Raw genomic sequence first — 13,963 nt, 5'->3', positions numbered from 1 at the left:
TGTACTTAAAATGGCAATTTCATTGTTTGTCATCAACAGATGGCCAAAAAAATAAAATTACATTATTTTTATTTTATCATTGTAGCATGCAAAACTTCTCAAGGAATGCATTATTATATGGATGTAAATGTTTCTCAGTGTCTCGCGTTTAACATAATCAGTTGCTCATGTGGTCCGACACATTTGTTGGTGATTTTTAGATTTTCTTTTTAGTATCTTGAATAGTAAAACAGCGGTAGGACTGTATTAATTGGAGGCTTTGTAATGAATTATTCTTCAATATTCACATTTTAATTAAAAACAAACATTCAACACAAATGAAGTGATTTTCAATTCAAGTATATAATAAAATTCGATCAAACTATTTTCTTCTCCTTCTGGCTACTACATTCACAGGCGCAATTAATTTTTTAAATAAAGTGCAATCATAGCAATCTGTAGTTGATAATATTCACAAGGCTATATAACTCATCAATTCTTTTTGTCAAACTTTTAAAGGACTTTTTAAGTTTAAGCCTTTTCAATGTGTGGAAAACATACATTGTTATAGTCCACAGATCATCGGTTTAATATAATGTACAGTTTGAACAAAACTGTAAAATAAAAAAAATGAAAAAATAGGCCAACGGAGAATTTCTGCCTCAAAGCTCCACTGGGACCAAAACCAGGTCCGGAACAGTATTTGCACCACACCGGAACTAATGTTTCACATGGACATTTATTGCAGACGGACGCAGTGTTGGACTGATGACAACATTTGCCAAAAACGACAGAGGAGCGTCTGTAAGTGACACACTATTAGATTTGTAATGTACATATGATGTCTGAGTGCTATGGGAGTTACCTTTTTTTTTTTTTTTTTTTACCTAAAATGTTAATCACATGTGCGCTAATGCTAATCGCGAATGCTAACCGTTGAGAAAAGGCTGATTTTGGTGTCTCAAATTCTGTTTCTGTTTACACCATACACTTTGTATCAACATACAGTATGAAGTATGCAGTTTAAGGAGTTTATAAAAATGAGGCTGCGGCATAATACTCCACGGGCTCCGTTTGGCTGCAGCGGTCAGTTTTCTTGCTGCTGGGTACGCACATACCAGTAAATGGGCCCAATTTGAGCATCTTTCCCCTTTTCTGATAGATGTAAAACAAGGTGGTTGGTCATTTGGAGTACACCACACACTACAAGAGGCGTAAGAACACACTTGCCGACTCATAGTTTGTAAATCGGTTAAGATGTAAAAAAATTTGTATGTGTGTAGGGGAGGTTGAAATTCTTGGCAAAAAGTAACTATATTATACAAAGCTCAAGTGAAATGCTGTCATCAAAAGGTTTCTAGCAACACGGTCAAATCTTTAATCAATTTGTAGGGTGCATGGGAGTTCGCCCAACCAGTCTACATGTGTTTTGTGGACTTGGAGAAGGCGTTCGACCGTGTCCCTCGGGGAGTCCTGTGGAGGGTGCTTCGGGAGTATGGGGTACCGAACCCCCTGATACGGGCTGTTCGGTCCCTGTACGACCGGAGTCAGAGTTTGGTCCGCATATCCGGCAGTAAGTCGGACTCGTTCCCGGTGAGGGTTGGACTCCGCCAAGGCTGCCCTTTGTCGCCGATTTAACTTTTATGGACAGAATTTCTAGGCGCAGCCGAGGCGTAGAGGGGGTCTGGTTTGGTGTCCTCAGTATTGCATCTCTGCTTTTTGCTGATGATGTGGTTCTGTTGGCTTCATCAAGCCGTGAGCTCCAACTCTCACTGGAGCAGTTCGCAGCCGAGTGTGAAGCGGCTGGGATGAGAATCAGCACCTCCAAATCTGAGACCATGGTCCTCAGTCGGAAAAGGGTGGGGTGCCCTCTCCAGGTCGGGGATGAGATCCTGCCCCAAGTGGAGCAGTTCAAGTATCTTGAGGTCTTGTTCACGAGTGAGGGAAGAATGGAACGGGAGATCGACAGGCGGATCGGTGCAGCGTCTGGAGTGATGCGAACTTTGTATCGGTCCGTTGTGGTAAAGAAGGAGCTAAGCCGAAATTTAATTTACCGGTCGAGCTTCGTTCCTACCCTCACCTATGGTGATGAGCTGTGGGTCGTGACCGAAAGAACAAGATCCCGGATACAAGCAGCCGAAATGAGTTTCCTCCGCAGGGTGTCCGGGCTCTCCCTTAGAGATAGGGTGAGAAGCTCGGTCATCCGGGAGGATCTCAGAGTAGAGCCGCTGCTCCTCCGCTTTGAGAGGAGCCAGATGAGGTGGCTGGGGCATCTGATTCGGATGCCTCCCGGACGCCTCCCTGGTGAGGTGTTCCGGGCACGTCCCACCGGGAGGAGACCCCGGGGACGACCCAGGACACGCTGTAGAGACTACGTCCTTCGGCTGGCCTGGGAACGCCTCGGGATCCCCCCGGAGGAGCTGGATGAAGTGGCTGGGGAGAGGGAAGTCTGGGCGTCCCTGCTCGAGCTACTGCCCCCGCGACCCGACCCGGATAAGCGGTAGAAAATGGATGGATGGATGGAATTTGTTTTACAAGCTGAAACTCATGGAACAAGTCCCTCTATTTTTAAAATGCAGTCCACTTTAGTCTCGTCAAGTCAAATTTGTACAGGAGTGCTTTGTCCACTTAAATTGTTGTTATATGTTTGTGTGGATTGTGTGTGATTGATGAGTGCAATTAGGTGTGGTTTTCTAGGGTGCTATATTCAAGTACTGCAAACTGAAAAAACGAGTGGTCGACACACTTGTTTCATAGTTCTGCATAAATGGTGTGCGTTATCCTCAAACTTTCCCCCAGTCCATCCTAAAGTAAGCAAAAAACTTATTGTGCTCTGATTAGTTCGACACAACAAAACCTGCGTTTTTCATTCGTGATGCCCTGAGAATTAAAGCATTATCGCTCCACTTTTATTTGTTCTCGCGTTGAACGTTGCATCACTCTGTGTTCCGCTTATTAATACCCCCTCTCTCTTTTATTATTATGCTTCATAAGCTTGTCAACCCTCCGGGTCGACTCAATATTTCTCATTGTTTATCATATGTCAGTCAACCCCCTGGATGTGTCGTCGGAAATGCTCCTTTGTCTGCCGCCGAGCGTGACAGAGGCCGGAGATATTGCAAATGCTGAACAAATGAGCAAAGATGGGGACTTTTGTCATTGCAATTCATTGTTATGATGACTTGTAGCTTGACTTGACATAAAAATAAAAGACTTGAGACTCGACTTTGACTTGGGACTCATGACGTGACTTGTGACATGATGAGGTGTTATACATAACAGTGGCAGGCTGTGCACTTAAGACACCTCTTACTACCACCACCATCGCATCCCAATTATAGAAACCATCAATATGATCCCAAAAGGCAATATGAAAGCTTGGAATTGTGCCTCAAGCATCACCTGGAGCAGTTCAGAATCAATATTTATCTAATAACATGACAAAAGCATAAACATTGAAATAAAATCACAAAAACATCTGGGAGGGGCTCAGAATAGAGCCGTTGTGACTGCGCATTGAGAGGCCAGACGAGGTGGCTTGGGCATCTCGTTAGGATGCTTCTGAATATTCTCCTTCATCCAGGATGCTTCTGAATATTCTCCTTCATCCAGGTCCTTTAATTCTCAGGGTGTTGAATTGATCGCAGCTGGACTGTTGTTTGTCTTAGAAAACGTTTCACCTCCCATTCGAGCAGGCTTCATCAGTTCATGCAACAAGGCTTAGTTAGGCGTAGATGCACCAGCCAGTGTTTGTGTGGAAAACTCAACTATTTATGCTCCAACTTGGAGGCACACCCCAAACCACGTATGGTATCATTCTTTTGGAATGCAAAAAAGGGAGCGCTGGTAGGCATAGAGGCCATCGTCAGTCTACAAAGAAAACTCCCTCATTAATATTCCATTCAGCTGTAAAGTGGTAGGGGAATTGCCTCAAGGTCAAGGAGACCATGCTGTTTGTTGGCGGCAGAATTATTGAGTTTCCTTGAAATGGACGAAAGCACGGCATTGTCAGTGAGAGATGGGCGATGTCATAAGGCACCTCGTTAGGATGTTCCGGGCACGACACACCAGGAGGAGGCTCCAGGGAAGACCCGGGACAACACTGGAGACAGTATTTCTCCCAATTGGCCAGGGAACGTGATCCGTGATTGGCCGGGATCCTCAGGGAAGAGATGAACCAAGTGGCTGGAGAGAGGGAAGTCTGGGTTTTTGGCTGGGGGATGCCACCCCCCACACAATGCCGCCCTGAGCGGCTGCACATACCGCCCATATCAGAAACCGCCTCTGGCTGAGGCGAAACGTCTTCTAAGGCAGCCACAACAGTCCAGCTGCAATCAATTCAACGCCCTGAGAAAAGAAATGACCTGCATGAATGAGAGTATTTACAGGCAATGGGGAAAAGTGTTTTGAGATACGAGTGTGGTCACGGAACGAACTAAACTCGAATCTCCAGACACCGTTGCATATACTTTTCGTGACATTTTTGTTCGGTAGTGAGATTTTTTTTAAGCAAATTTACGGTGGCCGAGACAGGTCACAACAATTGCAAATGCAATAAAAAATACGACATTAACACACAATGGAAGTTGTGTTGCATTTTCTTTTGTCTTTTTTTTTTTTTTCCATTTTGGGGCACCCACCTTGAGTCTTGTTTGTTCTACTTAATCATTCTAAATGCTCTCTTTGTGTCCTTCCAGCAGTTTATTTGTTTCGTCAATATGTTTCGCTTTTGTTCTCTGTCCCAACTCTAGAAATGTCAAGTAATGAGGAGATCAGGATATTGTGTCACGTCAACAACCTTGAAGTTAACATTGTGAGGTAAGTCTGGAAGGCTGACCTCTTTTATTCTGCAAGGTGACCGAGGTGTGATTACCATACTTTGAAATGTAGGTCACGTTGTGAAATATATCATAGTAATTAACACCCTAGCAAAAGGCCACAAAAACATGACTCAATGCATCACAACAGAGACAAAGTTAATTTCTCATTGCTTCCATTGGGCCCCCACTCTTCGTTTTTTTTTTTTTTTATCACTCTCACCGGTCTCCCCAACTTCCCCTGGCATCCTGGCCCTCATTAGAAAGCCTTTCATGGTCAGGCCCAATAAAACTTCAATGGGAAGAAAACATGGCTGCTGTGCTGCTCAGTGTTAATTATATAGATCTCCATAGCAGACAGTGAAGGACCAATCAGTTTCTCCGCTGCTGAACTGTGACCACATGTGCAACATGCACGCATGCATGCGCCAATAACACAGACACATACAAATTGCACAAACACTCACACAAACACATACACACACAAACAGACGCATAGAAATTACGCAAACATACAGTACACACATCACAAACACAGATATACACACAGACACAAGCATACAAATAAAACAAACACAAATACACACACAAATTACATAAACACACACATATTCACACAAGCACACATGTATGCACAAATTACACAAGCATAGACATACAAATAACACTAACACACACACACACAAACCAGAAAACATGACTATGCGTATACGGAAAGATTAACACAGTGTTTAAAGTCAGCATGTTCCCCTCTGGTCACGTGTCTTCACTGGTTCATGGCCTGTTATTGCACATTATTAGTTTGATAGCCCAAAAAAAAAAAAAAAAAAAAAAAATATATATATATATTATTTACATGGCGGATTTTATATTATGAATCTTACAGTAAGACAAGGTGAGTTGTAGGAAATCATACAAAACATATAGCATCATTTGAAAACAAAGTCCTGCTGCCACACACTTTATGAAATATATACAAATGTTGCACAACTGTATATTTTGGGATATTTTTTTCTGTCCATACAATTATGTTCCATACAATGACTGAAAAATACACAAGTAATAATGGACATTAGTTCTCTGTAAATCATATCACTTTGCAGGAAACATTACACATTTAATTTCTGTCATCAGACTACAGACTACTTATAAATGCAATATTTCTTTACCCTAAACTTATATTTTTCTTAAAAATATTCCATAAATTGGCGGCACGGTGGGGGACTTGTTAGAGCGTCTACCTCACAGTTCTGAGGTCCGGGGTTCAATACCCCCCACCCCACCTGTCTGGAGTTTGCATGTTCTCCCCGTGCCTGCGTGGGCACTCCGATTTCCTCCCACATCCCAAAAACATGCATGGTAGGTTAATTGAATACTCTAAATTGCCCGTAGGTGTGAATGTGAGTGCGTATGGTTGTTTGTGTATATGTGCCCTGCGATTGGCTGGCAACCAGTTCAGGGTGTACCCCGCCTCCTGCCCTATGATAGCTGGGATTGGCTCCAGCACTCCTGCGACCCTTGTGAGGATAAGCGGCTCAGAAAATGGATGAATGGCTATTCCATAAATTTACACTAAATATTGGTATTTTGTGGCAAAGTGTTGTGTGCCATGTATGGCTGTTTTCTGGCACAATCTTTATTTTTTTTTTTCTTGTCCAAAATATCATATGTTATTCCTGTGTCAAATAATAATAATGTAAAAACAAATTATTTTGCAGCACCATATGGCTTTTTTTTTGGGTCACAAAATGTATATATATTTTTTTGTGGCACAATATTATGTTTCAGTGAAACAATATTATTTTTTGTCACAATATTTAATTGTTGGGGCAGAATATTGTGATTCATCTTGCAATATTGTGTTTCATAGCATACGAAACTGTGGTAGTTTTATGACAAACTAATGTGTTTTGCGGTGCTTTTTGCAAGTATAGCGTTTTAGGCGTGATATACCCATCAGTTTCATTCCAAAACAGAGTGCTTGACCTTATGTTGGATCTCCTATTGCCATCACTTACCTTGAGTAAAGCTTGTCCATTGATAGTAGTGGGGCCACCAAATTTACATACTAAATAGAAAGGGTTATCTGTGTTCCTGTTGCACGTTATTGACAGCTTTATTGACACTTCTCCAAAAGTGCCGCTTGAAGGGATGATTGGTGCTTGCTCATTTGAGACTTGTCATGTTGAGAAGGAGATATTTTGTATTTACTGTATACAGTAGCACTTTGACTTACGAGTTTCTCAACTTAAGTTTTTTGAGATTTTTGTGTTTTTTTTTTTTTGTTTTTTGTTTTTTTTTTAAACCATGATGTTTTTTCTGCCCTCCTTGAGCGTGTCACGTGCAGTTTGGCAGGTAGCGAAAAGCTCTTCAAAAAAGAGCCCAAATGTGTTTTCTTCTATTTACTATTTACTGCCACTTCCAGCTAGTTTACTGTCAAACTAAATATAACAAAGAGAAATACACGTACACGTTACATGTACACAAAAATAGGTCGACACAACATTTCTGCCTCGAAGCTCCGCCGGGACCCCAAGAAAAATAAATCAATAAAAGTTCTGCGGAAACCCATGTTTCACACGAACATGTATTGCAGACGGAAGCAGTGTTGGGCCAAACTTCGCTCAAAAACGACAAAGGTCTGTAAAGTGATTTTTAAGACACTGTTAGATGTGTAATGTACAACCCCAAGTTGGGACGTTGTGTTAAAGGGTTCCTGAGCCCATGTGGTGATATCCTTTACACATTGATGTCGGTTTTTGATGCAGTGGGATCAAAGATCACGGGCATTCAATGTTGGTTTTCGGCCTCGCCGCTTACATGCAGTGATTTCTCCAGATTCTCTGATGATGATTTTGATGATATTATGGACCGTAGATGATGAAATCCCTAAATTCCTTGCAATTGTACGTTGAGGAACATTGTCCTTAAACTGTTCGACTATTTTCCCACGCACTTGTTCACAAAGAGGTGAACCTCGCCCCATCTTTGCTTGTGAATGACTGAGCAATTCAGGGAAGCTTCTTTGATACCCAATCATGGCACCCACCTGTTCCCAATTAGCCTGTTCACCTGTGGGATGTTCCAAACAGGTGTTTGACGAGCATTCCACAACTTTGTAAGTATTTTTTGCCACCTCTCCAAGCTTTTTTGGAACGTGAATTCTAAGTTAATGATTATTTGCTAAAAACAATAAAGTTGATCAGTTTGAACATTAAATATCTTGTCTTTTTAGTGTATTCAATTAAATATAAGTTGAACATGGTTTGCAAATCATTGTATTCTGTTTTTATTTATGTTTAACACAACGTCCCAACTTCATTGGAATTGGGGTTGTTGATGTAACATGATAAATATGAGTGAGCTGAATGGGGAATGAATGTTTTTTAACTTAAAATGGTACAAATTTGACTTGACGAGACTAAAGTGGACTGCATTTTAAAAATAGAGGGACTTGTTCCATGTCAAAAAGTCGATCATCGAACTGCGACCTAGGGTGTCCTGGTGCCAAGTGCACGTGTGGACACCCTTATGCTTGAACATGGTGTTCGTTATGGACAATCCGTGACGAGCACAGAAGTCCAATAACAGAACACCGCTCGGGTTCTGATCGGGGGGGCCGTTCCTCCCAATCACACCCTTCCAGGTCTCACTGTCATTGCCCATGTGAGCATTGAAGTCCCCCAGCAGAACGATGGAGTCCCAAGCGGGAGCGCTCTCCAGCACCCCCTCCAAGGACTCCAAAAAGGGTGGGTACTCTGAACTGCTGTTTGGTGGATAGGCACAAACAACAGTCAGGACCCGTCCCCCCACCCGAAGGCGGAGGGAGGCTACCCTCTTGTCCACCGGGGTGAACCCCAACGTACAGGCGCCAAGCCGGGGGGCAATAAGTATACCCACACCTGCTCGACGCCTCTCACCGTGGGCAACTCCAGAGTGGAAGAGAGTCCAACCCCTCTTGAGAGGACTGGTACCAGAACCCAAGCTGTGTGTGGAGGCGAGTCCGACTATATCTAGTCGGAACTTCTCGACCTCACACACCAGCTCGGGCTCCTTCCCTGCCAGAGAGGTGACATTCCACGTCCCTAGAGCAAGCTTCTGTAGCCGGGGATCGGATCGCCAAGGTCCCCGCCTTCGGCCACCGCCCAGCTCACACTGCACCCGACCCCTATGGCCCTTCCCACAGGTGGTGAGCCCATGGGAAGGGGGACCCACGTTACCCTTTCGGGCTGTGCCCGGCCGGGCCCCATGGGTGCAGGCCCGGCCACCAGGCGCACGCCTTCGAGCCCCACCACTAGGCCTGGCTCCAGTGGGGGGCCACGGTGACCCGCGTCCGGGCAAGGGAAAACGAAGTCCATTGTTTATCGTCATCATTAGGGGTCTTTGAGCCGTGCTTTGTCTGGTCCCTCACCTAGGACCTGTTTGTTATTGGTGACCCTGCCAGGGGCATAAAGCCCCAGACAACTTAGGTCCTAGGATCACTGCGACACACAAACCCCTCCACCAAGACAAGGTGACGGCTCAAGGAGGGGCGATTGCTAACCGTGTAGCATTTTGCTGTCTCACATTCTGTACACCAGATTTATACCATAGACTCAGTACAAACCTATCCAGTGTAAGCATTGAAGTCCAACTTTCATAAATGAGAGTTAGTAGGAAAAAAAAAAAAGAATAGTGAGGGGTGTGATTATTATTCGATTAATAATCAATAGGAGAATCGATTCTAAAAAGATTCGATAGTGACAGCCTTATAAAAAAAAAAGTATCACTGGGACACACAAACCCGAAGGATATGGCATTCGGCTCATGCCGCTTTGTCATCTCTCCTGTCCTTCCCTCCTGCGGTTTCTCACTTGAGTGTTTGTGTGACTGCTTGATGCTTATTTCAGGCTGCAGCCGAGCATCTCCACGTGTCAGCGCCATAATGCGTGATGGCGTCTTCGTCCAAAAACAATCCATAAAAAGGATCTTCGACGCAAGTGGCATCATCAGACAGTCTGCTTTCATTTCACACACACCGACATGACTAAAGAGACACTCCCCCCGCCCCCTTTCCTCCACATTAAATGTAAGCGCTGTTGCTAATCGAGTATGTGCATAAAAAGGAAATGTCAAGCTTCACACTTAGGGGGAGTTTAAATGCATTGGAAGTAGTTTCCTGTTTGAATTTATATTCATGCACTTTATTTTGTAGAAACTTGCACTCGTCTGTTTTTTTTTTTTAAATCTTTCATATTTGTCTGTAAGACTACACAACATTTTTGGGGGTGCTCAAGCACCCCTAAATTGAATCCAAGAACCTGTAATATTTGAAATTATTATTTTTTGAATTGTATGGCCATTTTAAAGGAGCTTGAAAAATGTATAACCATATAGTACTTTGTTGAAACGTAATATTTTAACAACAAAAATACAGCACCCACCTTGCATAAAAAATGATTTGTTCCACCCAATCTCTCCCAGCTTTCCCCAATTGGGCTCTGAGCGAGGTATCTGTAAAGAGCAACATGCTGCCTTCCCGGGATAGACTGTCAGGGTGTAAGGTTCCTCCGCAAGGTGGATGTCCGGGCTCTCGCTTGGAGATGAGTGAGAAGGTTGCTCATCTGGGAGGCCCTCAGAGTTGAGCTGCTGCTCCTCCATATCGAGAGGAGCCAGATGAGGTAGTTTGGGCATCTGGTTCGGAAGCCTCCCTGGTGTGGTGTTCCAGGCACGTCCCACTGGGAGGAGGCCCCGGGGACGCCCCAGGACTTGCTGGACCGACTATGTCTCCCGCGTGGCCTGACAACGCCTTGGGATCCCTCTGGAAAAGTTGGACAAAGTGGCTGAGGTGAGGGAAGTTTGGGCCTTCCTGCTAAATACTGTACGCAGTTTGCCTTTATACTTAAGCGCAACTCACGCGTGCAGTTTTGAAAATGTACTGCAGTTCTCCTCAATGCCGGGGGTGTCGCTACGGCTGGTATTGGCTAGGATACCACAAGATGGAGTATCCTTTGTATTTTTTTGCTCATTTCCGGTAGCCGTTTTTCCTTTCCTTTCCGGAACAAGGAACAAAGCAACAACAATGGCGACCGTGGAACAGTGTACGATACGTTTAATTATGCTGCAAAATCGATCAAGAAGGCGGCAGCGTAGATGATATGTAGAACCAAGAGGCACGCTGAGTACGTCATCACAATGTGACTAAAACGGACCAATCACGAGAGATGATCTCCGCGGCATTCTACGCGCAGCAACAATTTTTGCCGCATGCGCGTCAAGTGACGCAGAGGGGCCACATAGGGGCCGCACGGCCCAACACGTCAGTCACGTAATGCAATCCGGGCGCTGTCGGCCACGCAAGTATAAAGAGGCCTTAAGCCTGCAACTCCCACGACCTGACTCTCAATAAGTGGAAGAAAATCTATGGATGAACCTAACATGCATGTTTTGGGGATGCAGGAAAAAGCCGGAGTACCTGAAGTAAACTTCCACAAGCAAAGGGAGAAAATGGAAGCTCTACACGGGAAGGCCAGAGCCGAGATTTGAACCCTGAAACTCTGGCACCTGGGCTCTGGTACCTAGAAATGTGATAAGCGTCCAAGAGTCTAATGTCTTCGGCTCCTAGGTGGAGAGACTGACTGGAGCTTTTGTACGATAAGCACACCATAACACAGGTGGTTGGCACACAGGAGGAGAACATAAGAAGAAACACATTAGCAAAGGTGAACAATGTCAGGCAAAATCCACAGCGGGAAACTCCTGAGGACCAGCAGGTGACAGGTGAAAGGCACGCTGGGACTCGCCGGCCGTTAAATTGCGCCGTGAGGAGTGATGCGGCCGGCTGTACGTGCTCAGCAGAGTGGGAAAGAAGCTCAAGCGCTGACCTGCACTGTACCGACGGTGGGGGAGCGCGCGGTGGGGGATGATGGGGCACGCCGACAGTTCACCTGGGACATCTGGCTGGCTCAAAATCAAGATGTCCGGACGCGTCGTACACATTCCTGCACCATGAGAGCCACGCTCAGCCTCGGCGTGCTGTAAAATGACAGATGTTTCTTTGAATAGCAATGACATGCATTGCAATAGCGAAACATGCCATATACAGTATGTATTGTCAGCCACTGTAACATTACCCACAGTTTTGAACAAAAAACTGTACTCATAACAAACATCATAATAACACCTTTATTAACTCCTTCGGCAGTGTTTTAAAGTGCAACCAAATGCAAATCCATGTTTTGTTTCTAAATACTGTACATTAAGTATGTTGGAAGGTACGGGCTGCAAATGTGTAAACACTGAGAACAATATAGGACTGAATTGTTGTGATATTGCTTAAAACCGTTTTTCTTCATCTCTTTTGGGCAGGACGAAAAACTAGTTCCGTGATGTCACGGGGCTGGGGCATATACAGGAATTCCTCGATTTACGAACGAGTTCTGTTCTTACGCTGGCGACGTAACACGATTTTCCGCTTAAGTCAGATTTCACCGTTAAAGTCGAAATTTACGGCGAAATATTTCTGTTACGGGTATTGTCCCACGTGATCCGTGTGTGTGGGCGTCGATGTGTGAGTGAGATAGGACTGCGTAGGCGTCGTCCGGCGGGACTGCGAAAAAGGAAGGAGTGCGTACCGGTGTAAGTGTGTACCGTGACAAGTGTAGTGACGGCGACCGGGGAAGAGTAGCGATTAGCAGAGGACCCGTTGACGTTGAATGTGCAGAGGAGCTAATAAAGCCATTAAAGCAGCAAATCGGTGCTTCGTGCCTTTATTGTTGCCGCCGGAGAAGGGAGTTAACCCCTGCGTCTCCCAACCACGGTCAGGTGACCGTAGCAGGAAAGGTTAACACTTCGTATAAAGAAACTAAAATACATTAAAAATAATAAATAAGATGCTGTACTTACCATTACTGTTGAGGGTGTGAAAAAAGGAGGGCGAAAAAGGCAAAGATACTCCCGCCGCACAAACACAGACAAGCACTATGCACTAGCTAAGCAGAAACACTATGGTGCTGGGACAAAATGGCGGACGAGGCACGGGCGTCGTAAAGTCGAAACGTCGTAGGTCGAGTGCGTCGTAACTCGAGGATGTCCTGTACTTTCTACCATGAGGCCCTCCCCCCCTATATACTGTATCCACCAAGTGCCATTATTCCATGCAGTGGCCATTCAGCAGAATTGCCACTTCATCATTCATTAACTTGAGCGTAGTGTGGAATTGGCCATCAAACTATGCCCACAACTAGAAAAAATATATCTTGCCTGAAGTGTAATGTCTTATTTGGGCTACAGTGTGTCTGTTGTCTGGGCCCACGCATGTTGCGTTGTGAGGCAGCCGCGAACCGGACAGGAGCAGCCGCCCCTTCCCACCTTGCCAGCGGTTGGAAAAGCAACCAGAGGATCCAGTGCAACGGCTTTAGAGCCTTCAGCCACACACATTCCAGGGAGAGCAGGAGGAGGGAGAGGGGGGAAAAAAATCATCCGTCTGTGGCCGCTGAAAGCTGAACCTCAGCGGCCACAGCAGTGCGTGATTTCTCCCCCTCCTCCTCCTTGCGGCGTGTTGTGGATAATGACTCTTTACACCGTCGATTAATGGCCCACTGAATTTCAACGTAGACAAAGAGGTGCCCAGCCCAAAATGTCTTTCTGTGGCCCGTGTGAACATCTCTCCCTGCTTAGGAGGAGCCGTGAGAGGAAGTACGTCTTTGATTGACAGCTGACAGTTCCAGGGAGGCCGGATTTTGAGAGCATTTAGCGACACGCCCGAAGCGTCTGGAAGCTGAAAGAATGTCTCAATTCTTGACCATTTTGAAGCCTGATTTCACATACTTTGTGATTACTCACAGGGATATATTCTTTATCCAAAAAAAAACTGTTACTGCAGCACACTGAGTCACAGTAGTTGTGAAACTCAATTTTGTTTGTCTGCATGACTGTATTATACTGCCCCTGGTGGCCAAAGCGTGCATACCAGAAGAAGCCACAAAGAATTAATCATGATGCACAGTTTAACTCGTTACATTCTATTTAATGATGTTAGTACTAAAAGAAAATGTGAAAGACAATATAATACAAACGCTCACATTATTCGCTGCCCAATTTAGAGTCTTCAATGCTTCCTTTAAGATATATTTTGTGTTGTATTTAACCCCCATAGCAATCACCCACAACGCGTCAGAGCATTTGAA

The 13,963-nt window shown here is 44.8% G+C and overlaps 1 protein-coding gene and 1 long non-coding RNA gene across 2 annotated transcripts in view; one reads left to right on the top strand and one right to left on the bottom strand.

Annotated features, from left to right (window-relative positions):
• Positions 1 to 10,013, top strand: part of gpc5c (glypican 5c) — a 147,744-nt gene extending 137,731 nt beyond the window's left edge. Inside the window, exons 10-11 of the mRNA XM_061798377.1 lie at positions 728 to 783; positions 9,686 to 10,013. Coding sequence (XP_061654361.1) covers positions 728 to 783; positions 9,686 to 9,721 — 92 coding nt within the window. The 3' untranslated portion in view covers positions 9,722 to 10,013. The remainder of the gene's footprint in view (positions 1 to 727; positions 784 to 9,685) is intronic.
• Positions 3,011 to 13,896, bottom strand: LOC133489361 (uncharacterized). Its single transcript, XR_009791879.1, has 3 exons — positions 11,660 to 13,896; positions 10,220 to 10,596; positions 3,011 to 4,326 (listed from the first exon to the last, which is right to left on the bottom strand). It is a non-coding gene; the product is annotated as an uncharacterized LOC133489361 (long non-coding RNA).
• Positions 13,897 to 13,963: the final 67 nt, after the last annotated feature.

The sequence above is a fragment of the Phyllopteryx taeniolatus genome, chromosome 14, assembly GCF_024500385.1.
Source record: "Phyllopteryx taeniolatus isolate TA_2022b chromosome 14, UOR_Ptae_1.2, whole genome shotgun sequence".
In the NCBI taxonomy this organism is placed as follows: domain Eukaryota; kingdom Metazoa; phylum Chordata; class Actinopteri; order Syngnathiformes; family Syngnathidae; genus Phyllopteryx; species Phyllopteryx taeniolatus.
This window is presented reverse-complemented; position numbering and strand designations above follow the sequence as displayed.